The sequence below is a fragment of the Ranitomeya variabilis genome, chromosome 4 (genome assembly GCF_051348905.1).
Source record: "Ranitomeya variabilis isolate aRanVar5 chromosome 4, aRanVar5.hap1, whole genome shotgun sequence".
NCBI lineage: Eukaryota > Metazoa > Chordata > Amphibia > Anura > Dendrobatidae > Ranitomeya > Ranitomeya variabilis.
In genome coordinates, this window is record NC_135235.1 from 434,661,322 (window position 1) to 434,684,903 (window position 23,582).

At 43.4% G+C, this 23,582-nt stretch overlaps 1 protein-coding gene across 1 annotated transcript in view; it reads left to right on the top strand.

The window, feature by feature from the left end:
• ANKFN1 (ankyrin repeat and fibronectin type III domain containing 1) overlaps window positions 1–23,582 on the top strand; it is a 1,096,304-nt gene that overhangs the window by 960,318 nt on the left and 112,404 nt on the right. The window contains exon 16 of the mRNA XM_077257596.1: window positions 18,386–18,552. Within this exon, the coding sequence (XP_077113711.1) occupies window positions 18,386–18,552 (167 nt within the window). The remainder of the gene's footprint in view (window positions 1–18,385; window positions 18,553–23,582) is intronic.

The window sequence follows — 23,582 nt, forward strand, 5'->3', positions numbered from 1 at the left end:
TCGTGGTCCAGTCCGGAGCCTCCCATCTTCTTACAATGACGTCCTCTTCTTGTCTTCACACTGCAGCTCCGGTGCAGGCATACTTTGTCTGCCCTGTTGAGGGCAGAGCAAAGTACTGCAGGGCACAGGCACAGGGAAAGGGCCTGGCGCCTTCGCACTGCAGTACTTTGCTCTACCCTCAACAGGGCAGACAAAGTACGCCTGCGCCGGAGCCGCAGCATGACGATAAGAAGAGGACGTCATCTGATGAAGATAGGAGGCTCCGGACCGCAACACCCATTGGACCGGACCGGGACCGGGACCGCCCCTGGGTGAGTATAATCTAACCTCTTTTTCTCATCTTTTAGGATACATCATGGGCTTATCTACAGCATTACAGAATGCTGTAGATAAGCCCCTGATGCCGGTGGGCTTAGCTCACCTTTGATTTTGGGGTGACAGGTTCCCTTTAAATCCCATCAAGGAAAACATCTGGAGTTTGTATGTTCTCACCATGTTTGCATGGGTTTCCTCCAGTTTCCTCCCATACTCCAAAAACATACTGATAGGAAATCTAGATTGTAAGCCCCAATGGGAACAGTGCCGATAATGTCTGTAAAGTACTGTGGAATTAATGGTGCTACATAAGTGAGTAAAATAAATAAATAATTGAGATTAAAATCATACGTATCTTAGTCTGCAAAAACATGAACTTGTGAACAGCCCCAACCACTATAATGAGCATGTGTTCTATCTGCAAGTAGCCTCTTCAGAGAGGAAGAGGACATGAACTTTAGTGCTACCTTTTGGAAGTAGAAATCCTAAAAATCAATGTTGATCCTTTAAGGGCTTAACCACAAGAAGCCTAGCCATAAATTCCATTTGCAAACATGTTTCGGGTTGGGGTGGGGGGGGGGGATTAACCCTCATCAGTGCAAAGTAAAAGAACTGGTTGGCTGGGTGTGAGTCCTCTGACAGAGAATTATAGGGGTAAAGTTACTCCTCACAGAGAAAGCCAAGTTGGTGTAAGGATACTTATAAGCTAAACAATGCTTTTCTGGGAAGTAAAATATGCAGAAATCAATTAGTCAAAATCAATCAGTTTTCCTGCTTTGCACTGATGATGCAAAAACTCCACAAAACAAGGGTCCACAATTATAGTTTCTGGTTTGGCTTCTTATTATAGTTTAGAAACTCACTCAGGAAAATAAGTAACACACTAAAAGACTGCAATCGACCCTGACAGTTCATGTACAGACTAGAGATCCTGACCGCTCAGTCCCTAGTGGTTCCTGCATAAGCTGAGATAGCACTAACCACAGACTAGACAATAGCAACTTGGACCTATGCTGCCTGAAAGGCCGTCAAGTGCTTCACATTTTGCCTAAAGAGCCGTAGGGCAGAGTAGAGTGCAAATTACCTACTGAAGGGAAATTGTTCTGAAATTGAAAGAGATCCCAGAGTGACTAAAGCAAACCACAAAATACAAAATAAAGGGTTATTTACGTACTGTTAGAAAATATGCTGTCTACTCCCTAAAAAGAAACAGAAGATAGGTGCAGGGTAAAGAAGATAATCAGAAGAGAGATAAACCCTAGCTGGTCATTCACTGAGTGTCTTAAATTACAGCAGTATGACTGGACATCCAAATGAGATTATCACCAGCAGGAATTACCAGCAAGGGGAAAGTATATAAATCCACACCCGAAAGGTGATATGGAAATGAGTAAATGAAAACACCTGTTACTAGTGTTGAGCGATACCTTCCGATACTCAAAGGTATCGGTATCGGATGGTATCGGCCGATATCCAAAAAATATCGGATATCGCAGATACCGATACCCAATACCAATGCAAGTCAATGGGACACAAGTATCGGAAGGTATCCTGGATGGTTCCCAGGGTCTGAAGGAGAGGAAACTCTCCTTCAGGCCCTGGGATCCATATTCATGTAAAAAATAAAGAATTAAAATAAAAAATATGGATATACTCACCCGTCCGGCGGCCCCTGGACCTTACCGATGTAACCGGCAGCCTCCGTTCCTAAGAATGAGGAGTTTAGGACCTGCGAAGACGTCGCGGCTTGTGATTGGTCGCGTGAGCGGTCACGCGACCAATCACAAGCCGCGACGTCATCGAAGGTCCTAAACTCCTCATTCTTAGGAACGGAGGCTGCCGGTTACATCGGTAAGGTCCAGGGGCCGCCGGACGGGTGAGTATATCCATATTTTTTATTTTAATTCTTTATTTTTTACATGAATATGGATCCCAGGGCCTGAAGGAGAGTCTCCTCTCCTCCAGACCCTGGGAACCATACACTGGGAACTTCCGATTCCGATTTCCGATATCACAAAAATATCGGAACTCGGTATCGGAATTCTGATACAGCAAATATCGGCCGATACCCGATACTTGCGGTATCGGAATGCTCAACACTACCTGTTACCCTAACAAGACTGAAGCAGGTGTAACAAAACTAAACACTCAGAGAAACGGTGTATCTGTATTGTCTTGGCAAACCGTGAAGCAGACCACAAAGTACAGGTTGAAATTTTCAATCCCAGACACATGACAGTGAAAAGGCCCTTAGAAGAGTCATTACTGAATTTCAGGATTGTTAATTCCAAACGATGGCACTAGAGTTCATGTATTCTTTCTCTCTGAAGACGTTATTTGAATTTAAAAATTCCCAGAGGAGCATTGCATGGCTTGGCACTTTCCACAGATATAAACTTTACCCCTAAAACTCCCTAGCTGTGAAAACAAACTTCATGTAAAAAAATTCACTTTAGAATGAGGTCTAAGTCTGCTGACAGCAGATTTCATATTTTAGCTCCAAATGATCTTTGTAAGATTTACATAAAGTGAAGGAAGTATAATAACGATGCATGGCAGTGTTGCTATGTTTTGCTGATGGATGACACTATTGATGATGCATTAAGATTATTATGTATGATGATTTATTAAAGTGAATTTGTCACCAGATTTAACAATGCAGGCTAGTGTACTTGCAGTGCCCCAGAGACTTGGTCGTTGCAGTAACGTCGCTCTGCCACTAAGGGGAGTGATGGTACGTCTGATGGCACTTAAGGAGTTCACCTAACCAGGTATCACAGTCACACATTACACTTCACACTCTGGCCACCAGGGGGAGCAAAGAGTTCTATGATTAGGCCACTCCTCACAATCTGGTAAAACTGGAGGCTGGATAGGAAGTTAGAGAGAATCTGACTTGGTTTTGCCCAGGCAACACCTGGTGAGAGAAGAGGTTGCTTGGGAAGATTCAGGGGGGTCTTTTGTGAATTCCGCTCTTGGGCTCCCTCCGGTGGTTATAAGTAGCATTTTTGTGAGTTCTGCTCTTGGGATCCCTCCTGTGGTTTTGAGTGGTATGGCTGCTTCTTGGATTTAGCATCAGCAGCTGTTTTCACTGATCGTCTTTCTGGCTCTGCTATATTAGTCTGGCCTTTTCCCTAATCCAATGCCAGTTGCCAATTGTTGAGCTTGGAGTCATGGCTCTCTGAGGATTTCCCTGTCACTCTGACCATTTCAGCAAAGCTAAGTCCTTGCTTGTCTTTTTGCAGGTCACTTGTTGTGGACTTTGTTGTTTAGCACTTTCTATGTTTTGCTCATTTGTCCAGCTTATCAGTATGTATCTAGTCAGCTAAGCTGGAAGCTCTGGGCAGCAGAGTTTGCCCTCCACACCTTTAGTCAGGTGTGGAGATTTTTGCATTTCTCTGCGGTGGACTTTTTCTAGTTTTTATTACTGACCGCACAGTGTTCTGTCCTGTACTAATTCTTTCTAGCTAGTAGTGGCCTCCTTTGCTAAATCTTGTTTCATACTTTGTATGTCATTTCCTTCTCCTCTCAAAGTCATTATTTGTGGGGGGCTGTCCTATCCTTTGGGGATTTTCTCTGAGGCAAGATAGCTTTCCTGCTTCTACCTTTAGGGGTAGCTACATCTCCGGCTGTGACGAGGTGTCCAGGGAGTGACAGGAACATCCCACGGCTACTGCTAGTGTCTGTGTTAAGATCAGGAACTGCGGTCGGTATAGTTACCACCTGCTCAGAGCTAGTCGCATGTCGCTCCTTAATCACCAGACCATAACAGGGGTCCCTGTCAGGGGTGAGATCCTGACAGTGGCCTAGCAAACAGGACAGATCGTTACAGAGCCGTGCCTGCACTACATTGCGGCGGTATCTTAAGAAAGGACAAGAAGCGAGGTTTATTGTGGAGAGGTGAGAAACGAGATCACCTCAAAAAGGAGAATAGAACCAGTAGGAGTCGTGCCTTAAGATCGTGGCAACATCCTACTGAGGCGCGTAGCCGGTTGCCGGAACGCCGAGGAAGTATTGGGCTCCAAGCATTATTTCAAACAGCGGCAGGACAGTTAATTATAGGTTGGCTGTCTCACCTAAATCACCTAAGCAGACATAGGAGGCAATTGTGGGAGAGGGGCGTCTCTAGGGTCCCAGAATAACTCCAGGACTACCCGTCATACGGGTGCGTCCTAGCCAAATCATCTGGGGGATGGAGAAGAACATCAGAACAGATACAATAGTTGTGAGGAAGAACATCAGAAACAGACACAACAGTTGTGAGGACTATCCTGTTGTGCTCAGCAGGGAGGTACTACAACACACAGGCGCTAGAAGATAGGCACTGATTTCCACCTGCAAAGGAAACTCTGGATGTGCCTTCGGACCGACCGGTCTCAGCCAGCCCTGTTAGCAGTGCTATGGATTGCGGACCCTGAAGCCTTCAGTAAAGAGGTAAAGAGACTGCAACCCTGTGTCCTCGTTATTCATCGCACTTTGCACCATGCACCATCATCACATCTTTCATTGGACGCCCCTTAGCAGGGTCACGGACCGGGTCTAGCCACCGTAACAACACCAGGACCGAGAGGCCCGGTACCGAGTACCCCTTGGCCCTGCGTCTGGGGGCGCTCCATACTTACTTTGAAAATCTATGCCAGAAGTTTCTCTACCGAATAGTGTTGAGCGATACCGTCCGATACTTGAAAGTATCGGTATCGGAAAGTATCGGCCGATACCGGCAAAGTATCGGATCCAATCCGATACCGATACCCGATACCAATACAAGTCAATGGGACTCAGGTATCGGACGGTATTCCTGATGGTTCCCAGGGTCTGAAGGAGAGGAAACTCTCCTTCAGGCCCTGGGAACCATATTAATGTGTAAAAGAAAGAATTAAAATAAAAAATATCGCTATACTCACCTGTCCGACGCAGCCGGGACCTCAGCGAGGGAACCGGCAGCGTTGTTTGTTTAAAATTCGCGCTTTTACTTGGTTACGTGAGGTCCCGGCTTGTGATTGGTCAGGGCGGCCATGTTGCCGGGACGCGGACCAATCACAGCAAGCCGTGACGAAATTACGTCACGGCTTGCTGTGATTGGTCCGCGTCCCGGCAACATGGCCGCCATTAACCAATCACAAGCCGTGACGTCACGGGAGGCTGGACATGCGCGTATTTTGAAAAGCGCGCGTGTCCAGCCTCCAGTGACGTCCCGGCTTATGATTGGTCACGGCGCCATGTTGCCGGGACGCGGACCAATCACAGCAAGCCGTGACGAAATTACGTCACGGCTTGCTGTGATTGGTCCGCGTCCCGGCAACATGGCCGCCATTAACCAATCACAAGCCGTGACGTCACGGGAGGCTGGACACGCGCGTATTTTAAAAAGCGCGCGTGTCCAGCCTCCAGTGACGTCCCGGCTTGTGATTGGTTAATGGCGGCCATGTTGCCGGGACGTCACTGGAGGCTGGACACGCGCGCTTTTCAAAATACGCGCATGTCCAGCCTCCCGTGACGTCCCGGCTTGTGATTGGTTAATGGCGGCCATGTTGCCGGGACGTCACTGGAGGCTGGACACGCGCGCTTTTCAAAATACGTGCATGTCCAGCCGCCCGTGACGTCACGGCTTGTGATTGGTTAATGGCGGCCATGTTGCCGGGACGCGGACCAATCACAGCAAGCCGTGACGTAATTTCGTCACGGCTTGCTGTGATTGGTCCGCGTCCCGGCAACATGGCCGCCCTGACCAATCACAAGCCGGGACTTCACGTAACCAAGTAAAAGCGCGAAATTTAAACAAACAACGCTGCCGGTTCCCTCGCTGAGGTCCCGGCTGCGTCGGACAGGTGAGTATAGCGATATTTTTTATTTTAATTCTCTTTTTTACACATTATTACATTAATGTTGTTGCGATACCCGATACCCGATACCACAAAAGTATCGGATCTCGGTATCGGAAATTCCGATACAGCAAGTATCGGCCGATACCCGATACTTGCAGTATCGGAATGCTCAACACTACTACCGAATACTAAAATGAGAATTTTCTGTGTACACTCATAAGATATCAATGTTTACAAAAGGATTATGCAACTATTTTAACCCCTTCCCGACCCATGATGAATTTTTTTCTCACTACGCTGTTTAGCGATCAGGTTAATGCTTTTTTTATTGATAGATCGGGCGATTCTGAACTCGGCGATACCAAATATGTGTAGGTTTGATTTTTTTTTATTGATTTATTTTGATTGGGGCGAAAGGGGGGTGATTTAAACTTTTATATTTTTTTTATTTTTTTCACATTTTTTTAACTTTTTTTTTTACTTTTGCCATGCTTTAATAGCCTCCATGGCAGTTCGCTGCTATGTAGCAGAAAATCAGGTGTGCTGTGAGCGCAGACCACAGGGTGGCGCTCACAGCTGCCGGGGATCTGTAACCATAGAGGTCTCAAGGACCTCTATGGTTACAATACTGAAGCATCGCCGACCTCCGATCATGTGACGGAGGTCGGCGATGACGTCATTTCCGGCCGCCCAGCTGGATGCGGTAGTTAAATGCCGCTGTCTGCATTTGACAGCGGCATTTAACTAGTTAATAGGCGCAGGCAGATCGCGTTTCTGCTGTTCAAAACAGCTGACATGTCCCGGCTTTGATGCGGGCTCACCGCCGGAGCCCGCATCAAAGAGGGGCTTCTGACCTCGGACGTACTATCCCGTCTGAGGTCAGAAAGGGGTTAAAATGTTTTCCCACAAATGAAAGTTCATTTTAACCCCTTCCTGACCCATGACGCCACGTAGGCGTCATGAAAGCCGGTGCCAATCCGACCCATGACGCCTATGTGGCGTCATGGAATGATCGCGTCCCTGCAGATCGGTGAAAGGGTTAACTCCAATTTTACCCGATCTGCAGGGACAGGGGGAGTGGTACTTTAGCCCAGGGGGGGTGGCTTTGCCCCCACGTGACTATGATCGCTCTGATTGGCTGTTGAAAGTGCAACAGCCAATCAGAACAATTTGCAATATTTCACCTATAAAAATGGTGAAATATTGCAATCCAGCCATGGCCGATGCTGCAATATCATCGGCCATGGCTGAAATCCAGATCTGCCCCCCCACAGCCACCGATCTCTCCCCAGTCCTCCGTTCTGTCCCGTACTCCCCTCTGTCCGCCTGTCCGCTCCCCCGTCCTCCTGTCCGCTCCCCCCGTGCTCCGATCCACCCACCCTGTGCTCCGATCCAACCCCCCACCACCCCCTCATACTTACCGATCCTCCCAGAGTCCATCCATCTTCTCCCACGGCGCCGCCATCTTCCAAAATGGCGGGCGCATGCGCAGTGCGCCCGCCGAATCTGCCGGCCAGCAGATTCGTTCCATGTACATTTTGATCACTGTGATAAAACCTATCACAGTGATCAAAATAAAAAAAATAGTAAATGAACCCCCCCTTTATCACCCCCCATAGGAAGGGACAATAATAAAATAAAGAAAATATTTTTTTTTCCACTAGGGTTAGAACTAGGGTTAGGGGTAGGGTTAGGGGTTGGGTTAGAACTAGGGTTAGAGTTAGAATTAGGCTATGTGCGGATTTAGCTGCGGATCCGCAGCGGATTGGCCGCTGCGGATTCGTAGCAGTGTTCCATCAGGCTTACAGTACCATGTAAACCTATGGAAAACCAAATCCACTGTGCCCATGGTGCGTAAAATACCGCACGGAAATGCTGCGTTGTATTTTCCGCAGCATGTCAATTCTTTGTGTGGATTTCGCAGCGTTTTACACCTGTTCCTCAATAGGAATCCGCAGGTGAAATCCGCATAAAAAACACTGGAAATCCGCGGTAAATCCGCAGGTAAAACACAGTGCCTTTTACCTGTGGATTTTTCAAAAATGGTGCAGAAAAATCTCACACGAATCCGCAACATGGGCACATAGCCTTAGGGTTGGAATTAGAGTTAGGGTTGGAATTAAGGTTAGGGTTGGAAATAGGGTTAATAGGCTTGTGGTTAGGGTTATGGTTAGGGTTAGGGGTGTGTTGGGGTTAAAGATGTGGTTAGGGTTGGGGTTAGGGTTAGGTTTGGGATTAAGGTTAGAGTTGGGATTAGGGTTAGGGTTGTGGTTAGGGGTGTGTTGGGGTTAGGGTTGTGATTAGGGTTATGGCTAGAGTTGGGATTAGGGTTAGGGGTGTGTTGGGGTTAGTGTTGGAGTTAGAATTGAGGGGTTTCCACGGTTTAGGCACATCAGGGGTCTCCAAACGCAACATGGCGCCACCATTGATTTTAGTCAATCTTGCATTCAAAAAGTCAAATGGTGCTCCCTCCCTTCCGAGCCCTGACGTGCGCCCAAACAGTGGTTTACCCCCACATATGGGGTACCAGCATACTCAGGACAAACTGGGCAACAATTATTGGGGTCCAATTTCTCCTGTTACCCTTGCAAAAATAAAAAATTGTTTGCTAAAACATAATTTTAGAGGAATGAAAAATTATTTTTTATTTTCACTGCTCTGCGTTATAAACTTCTGTGAAGCACTTGGGGGTTCAAAGTGCTCACCACACATCTAGATAAGTTCCTTGGGGGGTCTAGTTTCCAAAATGGGGTCACTTGTGGGGGGTTTCTACTGTTTAGGCACATCAGGGGCTCTGCAAATGCAACGTGACACCCGCAGACCATTCCATCAAAATCTGCATTTCAAAATGTCACTTCTTCCCTTCCAAGCCCCGATGTGTGGACAAACAGTGGTTTTTCCCCACATATGGGGTATCAGTGTACTCAGGAGAAACTGGACAACAACATATCTAGATAAGTTCCTTGGGGGGTCCAGTTTCCAAAATGGGGTCACTTGTGGGGGGTTTCTACTGTTTAGGCACATCAGGGGCTCTGCAAACGTAACATGATGCTCGCAGACCATTCCATCAAAGTCTGCATTCCAAAACGTCACTACTTCCCTTCCGAGCCCCAGCATGTGTCCAAACAGTGGTTTTTCCCCACATATGGGGTATCAGCGTACTCAGGAGAAACTGGACAACAACTTTTGGGGTCCAATTTCTCCTGTTACCCTTGGGAAAATAAAAAATTGTGGGCTAAAAAATCATTTTTGAGAAAAGAAAAATTATTTTTTATTTTCATGGCTCTGCGTTATAAACTTCTGTGAAGCACTTGGGGGTTCAAAGTGCTCACCACTAGTGTTGAGCGATACCGTCCGATACTTGAAAGTATCGGTATCGGAAAGTATCGGCCGATACCGGCAAAGTATCGGATCTAATCCGATACCGATACCCGATACCAATACAAGTCAATGGGACTCAAGTATCGGACGGTATCCCTGATGGTTCCCAGGGTCTGAATGAGAGGAAACTCTCCTTCAGGCCCTGGGATCCATATGAATGTGTAAAAGAAAGAATTAAAATAAAAAATATTGCTATACTCACCTCTCCGACGCAGTCTGAACCTTACCGAGGGAACCGGCAGCGTTCTTTGCTTAAAATGCGCGCGTTTACTGCCTTCCGTGACGTCACGGCTTGTGATTGGTTGCGTGCCACCCATGTGGCCGCGACGCGACCAATCACAGCAAGCCGTGACGTAACTTTCAGGTCCTGAATGCCTAATTCTAGGCATTCAGGATTTGAAAATTACATTACGGCTTGTGATTGGTCGCGTCGCGGTCACATGGGCGACGCGACCAATCACAAGCCGTGATGTCACGGGAGGCAGAAAACGCGCGCATTTTAAAATTACGTCACGGCTTGTGATTGGTTGCGTGCCGCCCATGTGACCGCGACGCGACCAATCACAAGCCGTAACGTAATTTTCAAATCCTGAATGCCTAGAATTAGGCATTCAGGACCTGAAAATTACGTCACGGCTTGCTGTGATTGGTCGCGTCGCGGCCACATGGGCGGCACGCAACCAATCACAAGCCATGACGTCACGGAAGGCAGTAAACGCACGCATTTTAAGCAAAGAACGCTGCCGGTTCCCTCGGTAAGGTCCAGGCTGCGTCGGAGAGGTGAGTATAGCAATATTTTTTATTTTAATTCTTTCTTTTACACATTAATGTTGTTTCGATACCGATACCCGATACCACAAAAGTATCGGATCTCGGTATCGGAATTCCGATACCCGCAAGTATCGGCCGATACCCGATACTTGCGGTATCGGAATGCTCAACACTACTCACCACACATCTAGATTAGTTCCTTGGGAGGTCTAGTTTCCAAAATGGGGTCACTTGTGGGGGAGCTCCAATGTTTAGGCACACAGGGGCTCTCCAAACGCGACATGGTGTCCGCTAATGATTGGAGCTAATTTTCCATTCAAAAAGCCAAATGGCGTGCCTTCCCTTCCGAGCCATGCCGTGCGCCCAAACAGTGGTTTACCCCCACATATGAGGTATCGGCGTACTCAGGAGAAATTGCCCAACAAATTTTAGGATCCATTTTATTCTGTTGCCCATGTGAAAATGAAAAAATTGAGGCTAAAAGAAATTTTGTGTGGAAAAAAAGTACTTTTTCATTTTTACGGATCAATTTGTGAAGCACCTGAGGGTTTAAAGTGCTCACTATGCTTCTAGATAAGTTCCTTGGGGGGTCTAGTTTCCAAAATGGGCTCACTTGTGGGGGTGCTCCAATGTTTAGACACACAGGGGCTTTCCAAACGTGACATGGTGTCCGCTAACGATGGAGATAATTTTTCATTCAAAAAGTCAAATGGCGCTCCTTCCCTTCCGAGCCCTATCATGTGCCCAAACAGTGGTTTACCCCCACATGTAAGGTATCGGTGTACTCAGGACAAATTGCCCAACAAATTTTAGGATCCATTTTATCCTGTTGCCCATGTGAAAATGAAAACATTGAGGCTAAAATAATTTTTTTTGTGAAAAAAAAGTACTTTTTCATTTTTACGGATCAATTTGTGAAGCACCTAGGGGTTTAAAGTGCTCACTATGCTTCTAGATAAGTTCCTTGGGGGGTCTACTTTCCAAAATTGGGTCACTTGTGGGGGAGCTCCAATGTTTAGGCACACGGGGGCTCTCCAAACGCGACATGGTGTCCGCTAAAGATTGGAGCCAATTTTTCATTCAAAAAGTCAAATGGGCTTCCAAGCCCTGCTGTGCGCCTAAACAGTGGTTTACCCCCACATATGAGGTATCAGCGTACTCAGGACAAATTGGACAACAATATTGGTGATCCAGTTTCTCTTTTTACCCTTAGGAAAATAAAACAATTGTTGCTAAAAGATCATTTTTGTGACTAAAAAGTTAATTGTTCATTTTTTCCTTCCATGTTGCTTCTGCTGCTGTGAAACACCTGAAGGGTTAATAAACTTCTTGAATGTGGTTTTGATCACCTTGAGGGGTGCAGTTTTTAGAAAGGTGTCACTTTTGGGTATTTTCAGCCATATAGACCCCTCAAACTGACTTCAAATGTGAGGTGGTCCCTAAAAAAAATGGTTTTGTAAATTTTGTTGTAAAAATGAGAAATCACTGGTCAAATTTTAACCCTTATAACTTCCTAGCAAAAAAAAAATTTTGTTTCCAAAATTGTGCTTATATAAAGTAGACATGTGGGAAATGTTATTTATTAACTATTTTGTGTCACATAACTCTCTGGTTTAACAGAATAAAAATTCAAAATGTGAAAATTGCGAAATTTTCAAAATTTTCACCAAATTTCCATTTTTTTCACAAATAAACGCAGAAATTATCGACCTAAATTTACCACTAACATGAAGCCCAATATGTCATGAAAAACCAGTCTCAGAACCACTAGGATCCATTGAAGCGTTCCTGAGTTATTACCTCATAAAGGGACACTGGTCAGAATTGCAAAAAAACGGCCAGGTCATTAAGGTCAAAATAGGCTGGGTCATGAAGGGGTTAATATGTGTATTTTCAAATTAATTAAACTAGCCTCATCAGGTCAGAGATCTATTTAACAATGTACGCAATTTGTGTGGTGTAGTCTAGTGACAGACCCGCTTTAAAGAGAACCTGTTTGTTCTCCTGGCGTGTCAGGTTTAGCATTTACTTGAATTCCTCATAAGATAAGAATTCTAGAGCATCTTTATTGTAACTGTGTTGCTGTTTTTTCTCCGTTATTTATCCTAGAAATTAGGGAATACATTAACAACTGGATGTTACCAACTCCTTTCCTACACAGTCTGAAACAGTGATTGAACAATGTAAGAGTGTATACCATCCATAGCTGGTAACATTCAGCTGTCATTTCATTCACTCATTTCTAGCAGGAATACCAGAGGAGCCGGGCAACACATGGTCGAAAAGCAGATGCTACAGAATTTATAGATTATTGTATATACAGTTACTGAAGCAGACCAGCTAGGAGAGCATTGTACAACCCATTATCCAGTTTGGTTTGCACCTAGTTGAGCCATCATATTATAAAACTATCACATTACCAATTCTCTGAGTCTCTAAAGTTAAACCCAACACAGGCGATTTGAGATTTGTCAGACTTGACAAGGAAGACAAATTAGATACCAAGTTTTCACTATGTACATGTATAGAAATTCCTTCAAAATGTTAGTGTGTAAATTGCCTCTTCAGAGAGGAAGAGGACTAGAACTCTAGTGCCAGCTATTGGAGGATGCAAGCCTAAAAGTCAATATCAACCCTTTGACGAACCTTGCCACATGACTTAGGATAAAAGCCAAGCCACAATCTCAATTTGCAGACACTGTGTTTCCGGGTGCTGGTCATCAATGCAAAGCTCGAGATCTCGTTCTGATTGGGACTGACGAGGTAACGCTTCTATTTGTGGAGAGTGACATTAGCATGCCAGGCTTGGCATATCAATCTCCACAAGGAGAAATGTTACTCCTTCAAAAAACTAAACAAGATTTTAGGGTGTATAAAAGGAGAGATAAAATCTAACGGTCCCAACAGATCAGAAGTTAGAATCAGTTCAAAGGTGGGCAACTATATTATTACAAGGGATGGAAGGCCTCTCCTATGAGGAGAGGTTGGAAAAGTTGAGTTTGTTTAGCTTAAAAAAATATGCCTCAGAATGGATCTCATTTATATGTATAAATATATGTGTGGTCAGTACAAAGGACTGGCGCATGACTTATTCCTTCCAAAGACCATACTAAGGACCAGGGGGCATTCATTATGGGTGGAAAAAAGGCCATTCCGGCATCTAAACAGGAAAGGGTTCTTTACAGATAGGGCAGTCAGACTGTGGAATGCCCGACCACAGGAGTTAGTAACGACAGACACTAAAACAGCTGCACGATTTCCTCAGTACACAGAACATTGTGGGTTATAGATAATTTAGTGACAAAATGTAAAATTGGAGGAAGGTTGACCTCGATGGACCTTGGTCTTTTTTCAACCTATGCAACTATGTAAAATTTTAGGAAACACACATACTGTAATTACCTCCTGTAGAATTTCACAATTTTGTCATATATAGCAAAAATGTGAGTCAGATGTCAGATGGGAGTGTACTGTATTGATCCTTTGCTATTTATATAAACACTATTTTCTCAACACGTAGTACAGTACGTCACTATTGAAGAATGTATCCTTATTTTCATTACAACACAAAGTTTTGTGCATGTTTGTATTGACTAAATGACTGTTTGAAATTTTGATGTCTTTTCAATTGTGTCCAGCATCTGGGACTTTGTTGGGTGTGCTGTGGTTTTTGTGTTTTCTCAGTGCAGCCAGTTTTCATATTTGTGATTATTGTGATAATAAGTTTCAATAAATATATACACTTTCTATTTACTTCCCACTTTAACATCCATTCTTAAATGGTTATACTGGTAAGAAGAAATTATCACTTAACCACAAGATGGGTAATAACTGTTCCTTGCCCTGCAATCGGTGTGTGTCCGGCTGCTGAGACCTCTGCTGGTTACCAAAACAAGAGACTTGTGTCCCTTTTATGAAGTAGACTATCATTTCTCATATTTTCTATGAGACTGACAGCGAAAGCCAAGTAAAGTGCTTGGCTATCTCCAGCAGTCCCATGGAAAGTGAATAAAGTTGGGTTTGTGCATGAACATTGCCACTCTATTCACATAATGATCATTGGAGATCAGTGAGGGTTTCAGAGGATGAATCCCCCACCAGTCTAAGAGCTATCACCGATCCTGTGGATGGTTGACGACCTTTATAGCACTTTAAGCTGCTAAATAAATGCTCTTATCACTGTCTTACTTAAATTACCCATGGAACTTCATGATGGCACAACATGAAAAGTTTCCACCGGACACGTGCCAAGGCAAGCAACCTACTGTACTAATCTAGAGGTTAGAAAACAACCATATCTGATGGATTGGTTATATTCCAAAGTGTGTACGTGAATTTCAGTGCTCATTCTCGATAATGAATTAATCAAGATGTTTCAAAAAATGTTTCCATTTTTTTTATCATTTGCATATCATTAACCTGTCGATCAGTCCTAAGATTTCCATAAGTCTAAGTCTTTTTCTTCTTGGTACTAAAATTTCAGTGATCAATGAGTGTATTTGTACATGTAACAGTATTGCAATTGATTTTACAACTCAGATGATATTTTCTCCATAAAAATTCATTGCTTCAGACATCATGAAAATGTTGTCTCCTTAAACGAATTGTTCTTTCAGCAGACTAACGTGGCACTGACTCCACGAGCCAAAATAAACATTATTATTATTACATGAAAAGAGAACAGCCTACTCTTTTTCATTAAATAATGTATTACAGTTGCAGAGTAAGCATGTCAGCCCGAGTTCTTCATCAAGACTAAAACAAGACTATAAAAACATTCATCAATTTATACCTTCTCCAAACATGGAAAAGTACACGTCTAATTAATCAATCATATTACTCTCCATAAATCAAGTGTACAGCCAGCAAAATGAATTAATTCTGAAGCAAGAGTATTTACAGGGTTACACATACATTAACAAAAAGGCGAATTGATTGAAACGAAAAAAAAAAAGAATACTGCAATGTATTGTGTAAGGAGGAAACCTTTAACATTTACCTGCGTAAGAATGAAAACTTTCACTTTTGAAAAGGAAAGAAGGGGTTAATAAACCCATTAACTATTAGACCGACTTCTCCAGACGTAATGGCGACCCATTACTCTTACAACTACTGGCCACTGACAGAAGGATTTTGCAATATGACCGACCATGATGACGGTTAAGACTCAAAATCAGGTGAAGAAAATAAAAATGAATAAAATCATTTTAATTCATTCTTTGAATAGGGCCACTGTTTTATTGTTTTATTTTTGCGTTGATCACTCTTTGTGCAGTCACGATGAATGTTAAGATTATTCGCTTTTAGTCACAATTATACAACTTAGTTCACACATATCATCTAATTAAGGTTTTTCAATTAGTTTCTGCATCAGATTTTCCATGATTTTACAAAACGTGGCCAAAAAAAGGAATGTTATACTAAGTAAGCAATATACATTGACTCTTACATCATTTCAATTCAGTCACTTTGGTGGTTCCAGCCAGTTGTGCAGTGAAGTTGACGTCCGTCCATCATTCATTGTGCTGTCACTGCTGGTCCCTCACATCGTCACAAGTCATACATGGAAAGTCATACACTAATTGTAGTCTTCATGTAAATATTCCCTGATATAAGTCCAGTATTCTAAATTCCCAGAAAATCTCATGAAATTGAAATAGTTTTTTAGAAAACCTTCTTTGTTCTTGTGAAAAGAGCACCACCCCAGCGGTTTTCTTTTATTGCAGCACTGAAGTGCTGTCACTAGTGTGAGTTCCCTGGCTCCGGTCTTAAACTCACCAGCCACCATCTGTTCTCTGTGCCGCATTGGTCATCTTCGGCAGGTTGTGACCTGCCGATTCACTTCAGTGTTTGCTGGGCAGATCAGAAGTCATCGCTTAATGTAAGTCTATGAGAACGCTGTCAGAACAAGGACTTCACAGACTTACATTTGGAGCTTGTGACTATTATAGATGAGCAAACTTGTTCGGAAAACTTCGCCAATCTCAAATTCGGCATGAATGTAGCTCATTCGTATTAGGATTCCCTAGCATTTTTCCTAAAAATTGTCAAAAGTCAGCTGAAGTTCGGTAAATGACCGAGTTAACTAAGGGCTCTTACAGACGTTAGTTTTTACAGTAACAGCATGTGCACACTAATGACACAGGGATGACATCCCTGTGTCATCAGTGTGACACGTACTGGTGCCTGGGAATCAGCAGTACAGTCTGCGCTGTTCCATGACACTGGGCGCTGAAATGAAGATAGTTCACTTCATGATCCCCTGCTCATGCTGCGATCAGCACTAGCAGGAGACAGTGTTGAAATTTGTATTCAGCTGTTAACAATGAGAGAAAACTGATGGGAGTATTCATCAGCCACCAGCTTCGCTATAGATAAATAATAAAAATGACGTGGGGTTCCCCTGTATTTTTGATAACCAGACAGGCAAAATTGACAGCTACAGACTGTAACCCTCAGCTGTCAGCTTCAGCAAGGTCAGTAATCAAGAATTGAGGTGTCCCCACGCCATATTTTTTCATTATTTAAGTAAATAATTAAAAAAACAACATTAAGGTCCCTGCCAATTTTGAAAACCAGCCACACTAATGTAGACAGCTGGGGGCCGGTATTCCCAAGCTGGTAAGGGGCCATGGATATTGGCCCCCCAGCCTAAAAATAGCATAGCGCAGCCACCCCAGAAAAGGTTCATCTATTAGATGTGCCAATTCTGGTGCTTTGCCTGGATTTTTCCATCTGCCCTATAGTGGTGGCAATTGGGGTTCATATTTGTGGGGTTGATGTCACCCTTGCATTGTCCAGTGACATCAAGACAACGGGATAGTAATGGAGAGATGTAATTAAGACGCCCCCATTACTAACCTCATAATCATATTGTATAAAAAAAACAAACACCACCAGAATAAAGTCAAATGAAGGGGACCCCACTCTTTCTGGAAGAGCAGAAGACAGCTGGAAAGTAGAATACTAGGGGCATAGAATTTCAATTATTGGCACAACTTCAAAGCAAAAATTTTAAAAAAGCACCAGAGGGATGCTTTAAGATAAAATGGACTAAGAGGAAAACATATACAGCCCTGGCAAAGATTAAGAGACCACTGCACAGTTTTATAAAAATCAGCTTCTCTACATGTCTGATAGCCATTCCAGTGTCAGTTGAATTCCAACCAGAGTACATCTCATTCTACTTAATGTACTTCTGATTAGGTGATCACCTGAACCAAATCTTATTTAATGAAGGAAAGCATAAAAACACTGCTGTGGTGTTCACAATCCTCTTGCAATAGGACAAGATGGATGGCAAAACAAGTGCTAGTAATATCCCAAAAGTAATAGGAATGAGAAAATAACTTTTAACTATGCCAAAGGAGTTGAAAAGAAAAGTCTTGAGTGAAGAAAAGAAGGGCTCAATTCTGGCTTTACTAGGAGAGTGACACAGTGAGCATCATGTTGCCTCCAAGACGGCAGTCCATTACAACAAGGTCAGGCAGCAGACCTTGGGAACAACAAAGCTACAGACAGGCAGAGGGCAAAAACGACTCTCCATTGACCAGGATGACCGTTATCTTATTCGAATGTCACTCAGCAACCGCAGGATGACATCAAGTGACCTACAAAAGGAATGGCAAATGGCAGCTGGGGTGAAGTGCATGGCAAGAACAGTTTGGGTGGAGCTGGGGCAGAACGGGGGGCGGTAGGGGGAATGACAAGCTGTAGCACTCCAAAATATTACTAGTAAAATTTCTGGCGTGGCACTGACCACTCGTCAGACCCTCCAGATTCATGAATCAGGAGAGTTTGATTCCACCATGATCCCTTTTTAAGACTGGCGGGAGAATTGCCAGTCTTGATAAATTAAGGCCTTGATTTGCTCTCTGACATCATATGTGTATGTAGGGAATCCTAAATATTAATTTTTCCCATTGCTCATATGGTTCTTGTCCCCACTGGGGCCAAATTCACTGTCTCAGACTCAGTCATGGAGAGGAGAAAAAAAACAGAATCACGTTGCTGCATAGGAGCTAGTGCTAACCACAGAGCCTTGATGCTTCCCTAATGTTGAATATTGATAGCAATTTTTTTTTTTATTACAGTTCACTTTTTCTGCTTCAAAGAGAAGTTCATCAACTTGTATTGCCGCCTGTCTGCAATAGTAGAGCTGGACTCCTTAATTTCTCAGCAGGCTTTGCGAGAAGCAATTACAGATGAGGAAGTTGGAGCTGCGAAGCAGAGACACCAGCAAGTCTTAGACTATGTGCAGGTATGGCTAGATGTGGCCAGAAATATACATTCTGTACACAATTTTACTCTTTGATGTGCACGTGTCAGTTTTCTTAAAATATACTGCAAGCTAGACATCCTAAAATATTATATTAACCCTTTCCTGACCAGTGAATGTCAGATGCTGCACCCTGACATCTCATGATTGCTTTCGGTGTACTCATGAGTAGGGTTGAGCGAAACGGGTCGGCCATTTTCAGAAGTCGCCGACTTTTGGCAAAGTCGGGTTTCATGAAACCCGACCCGACCCCTGTGTGGGGTCGGCCATGAGGTCGGCGATCTTCTGAATCTGTTATCGGAATTCCGATACCGAGTTCCAATATGTTTGCGATATCGGGAATCGGTATCGGAATCCATATTTAAGTGTTAAATAAAGAATCAAAATAAAAAATATTGATATACTCACCCTCGGACGCGCCATGGTACTAACCGGCAGACTTCCTTCCTAAGAATGAGCGCGTGAATGACCTGCGGTGACGTCGCGGCTTGTGATTGGTCGCAAGTGGTCACATGGGCGGTCACGCGACCAATCACAAGCCGCGACGTCATCTAAGGTCCTTCACGTGCTCATTCTTAGGAAGGAAGGCTGCCGGAAAGAAGCAGGGTGCGTCCGAGGGTGAGTATATACCTAATAGGAATATACTCACCCTTGGACGCGCCCTGCTTCTTTCCAGCAGCCTTCCTTCCTAAGAATGAGCGCGTGAAGGACCTTAGATGACGTCGCGGCTTGTGATTGGTCGTGTGACCGCCCATGTGACCGCCCATGTGACCGCTCACGACCAATCACTAGCCACGACGTCACCACAGGTCATTCACGCGCTCATTCTTAGGAAGGAAGGCTGCCGGTTAGTACCAGGGCGCGTCCGAGGGTGAGTATATCAATATTTTTTATTTTGATTCTTTATTTTACACATTAATATGGATCCCAGGGCCTGAAGGAGAGTTTCCTCTCCTTCAGACCCTGGGAACCATAGTATCCCATTGCACTGCATTGGGTCTCGTGTTTCGGCTGAGTTCGACCCCGACTTTTTTATAGGATCGGCCGATTTCACTCGACCCGACTTTTGAGAATGTCGGGTTTCGTGAAACCCGACCCGATCCTATAAAAATAAAAGTCGCTCAACCCTACTCATGAGATCAGCGGCAGGTGAGGAGCTGTAAAACACAGGTTTGCTCCTGTCGCAACTGCTTGAATTGGAACAAGTTCTGATGCTGACAGATAACCCCTCCATTGCTGCGTTATTATCACATGACTATAAAATGGAGTCAGCGGATTGCAGTTGTAGCCACCTGTCCCCTCATTATGATTGAATTGGAACAAGTTCTGATGCTGACAGATAACCCCTCCATTGCTGCGTTATTATCACATGACTATAAAATGGAGTCAACGGATTGCAGTTGTAGCCACCTGTCCCCTCATTATGATTGAATTGGAACAAGTTCTGATGCTGACAGATAACTCCTCCATTGCTGCGTTATTATCACATGACTATAAAATGGAGTCAGCGGATTGCAGTTGTAGCCACCTGTCCCCTCATTATGATTGTCAGTGCTGGTGTCAACCCTGAGTAAAGAATATTGGTGTGTACGCAATGCTGTTAGAAGGTGCTGGTTGATCTGGGTAACGATCCCAAGATGTAGAAGAGGAAAACAACTGCAATCCCATGATTTCTTTAGATATTTCAGCAAATAATTATTTGTGTAGCAAGCATAAAAATATGTGAGGTATGAAGACAAAAATGTTTCGATCTGTCCCAGGTAGTGTTGAGCATTCCGATACTGCAATATCGGGTATCGACCGATATTCACTGTATCAGAGTTCCGATACTGAGTTCCGATACTTTCAGAATATCGAATACCGGAATCGGAAGTTCCCATAATGCAATGAGCCGGTTTCATTTTATTCAGCCAATGAGGATCCTAAGAAGTGTGGGCACATCCTGGGAGGCATATTAGCCATGTTAACTAATGGCATGGCTATGATTGGCTGCTGAAATGATGTCAGTGGTGGGCAGTGTGTGGAGGAGACTGCGTGTCTGTGTGTGCGGGGGGTGTTTGTGCGGGCCTCTCAGGGGTCTGTGCGGGCCTGCCGAGGGTCTGTATGGCCCTCTCGGGGGTCTGTGCGGGCCTTTAGGGGGTCTGTGCGTGCTGCCGGGGGTCTGTACGGACCTCTCGGGGGTCTGTATGGGCCTCTCGGGGGTCTGTGCGTGCTGCCGGGGGTCTGTACGGGCCTCTCGGGGGTCTGTGCAGGCCTGCCGGGGGTCTTTGTGTCTGTGTGCAGGCATCGTCCGATGGGAGTACAAGTCCCATCGGGCTATGCCTGTTACAATGACAGTGATTGACACATTAGCCAATGATGGGACAGTATAAAACACAAAACAAGGAGTATATAAATCCAAATCATCATTTTAAAAACCAGAACAAATTTTTATTAGATAAATTACACAATGACAAATGTTAAAATACAATCATTATTAACATATCCAATACACAATAAAGCAGAGGTATCAAGAGGGAGACCTAGAGGTAGCCGGATCAGATGCATACTACAAAATACATCCCAAACATGAGTGATGGTGCAAAAAATCGGAAAGAGGTATCAGCTGGGACACTATCACAGGCAGTGTGAAATACACAATCTCCCCTGCCCTATATAGAACACAGGGTCAACAGCCCACCGTTACAACATATCAATAATTAACATTGCACACTTACCCATTAATAAATTCAGAGGGGAGCAATCTGCATTTCACCCGGCGGCCCCGGACGCGCGTTTCGCGGAATGGCTTTGTCATTCTTTTATTAATGGGTAAGTGTGCAATGTTAATTATTGATATGTTGTAACGGTGGGCTGTGGACCCTGTGTTCTATATAGGGCACGGGAGATTGTGTATTTCACACTGCCTGTGATAGTGTCCCAGCTGATACCTCTTTCCGATTTTTTGCACCATCACTCATGTTTGGGATGTATTTTGTAGTATGCATCTGATCCGGCTACCTCTAGGTCTCCCTCTTGATACCTCTGCTTTATTGTGTATTGGATATGTTAATAATGATTGTATTTTAACATTTGTCATTGTGTAATTTATCTAATAAAAATTTGTTCTGGTTTTTAAAATGATGATTTGGATTTATATACTCCTTGTTTTGTGTTTTATATCTAATTGGAGTTGTCCTTTGTATTGGACCCATTTGGGGTGTCCAGGGAGGGTGATTTACCCTCAGCAACGAGTTCATTTGGTGGCTCATGGTTACATTTACACAATGATAGGACAGTAGTAGTCCCATCATCCGGCTAATGTGTTGAATGTAAAAAAAACCACAAATATACATACTACATACAACATACTACATACATACAACATACATACTACATACATACTACATACATCATACATACTACATGCATCATGCATACTACATACATACTGTACATACATACAACATACCATATACATACTACATACTACATACATACTACATACATACTACATACTACATACATACAACATACTACATATATACTACATACATACTGTACATACATACAACATACATACTACATACATTCAACATACTACATACATACTACATACATACAACATACTACATACATACTACATACTGCATACATACTACATACATACAACATACTACATATATACTACATACATACTGTACATACATACATACTACATACTACATACATACAGCATAGTATATACATACTACATACATACATACATACTAAATACATACAACATACATACAACATACTACATACATACTACATACTGTATACATACTACATACATACAACATACTACATATATACTACATACATACTGTACATACATACATACTACATACATACAACATACTACATACATACTACATACATACATACAACATACATACGTACATACTACATACATACATACAACATACATACAACATACTACATACATACATACAACATACATACCACATACAACATACATACTACATACATACATACATACTACATACAACATACATACTACATACATACTACATACATACAACATACTACATACATACAACATACATACTACATACATACAACATACATACTACATACATACAACATACTACATACATACAACATACATACTACATACATACATACAACATACATACTACATACATACTACATACAATACATTCATACATTACATACAATACATACATATAGACATACAGTACATATAACATAGAGTACACACTCACCATCACTTGTCACTTTGATCCCCGAAGCCACTGTCATCTGTAAACAAAATTAAAATAACAAACAAATAATATACTCCCTGATCCGCAGAAATCCATGAGTGTCTCACGACGATCTCCCGTGGAGAACAGCAGCATCAGCTGATGCGACCGCTCTCTAGGGCCTCCAGGAATACAATGACGGGAGGAAGGTATCCTTCCGCACTGTATTCCTCTGCCACTGTAAAAAATAGTCCCTAGTCTCACTTTTGGCATTGCTGTGTGAGAAAGTTCCTAAGCAGCTTTTGTCATAAAGTGAGACCAGTGAATAAGAGTAACCTCTCAGTGATGCACTGCAGGAGCCATTGTCTCCTGTCAGTGTGTCACTGAGGGTCCTATAGAGCAGTGACATCACCCGATGTCACTGTTCTATAAGGGAGATCGTCGTGGGCACTCGTTATTAATTGGACTGCGTCGGACAGTGAGTATATGGTTTATTATTTTACGTTTTTTGCAGGCGCTGAAGTATGGTAAGTATGGTGAAATTAAGAATATTAAAATACTTTTTTATGGCTGTGTGTGTTTTTAACTCTTTCACTACTGTAGAATTAATAATGGATAGGCGTCTTATTGATGCCTCTCCATTATTAACCAGGCTTAATGTCACCTTACAATAGCAAGGTGACATTAACCCCTTATTACCCCATATCCCACCCCTACACGAGAGTGGGAAGAGAGGGGCTAAGTGCCGGAATTGGTGCATCT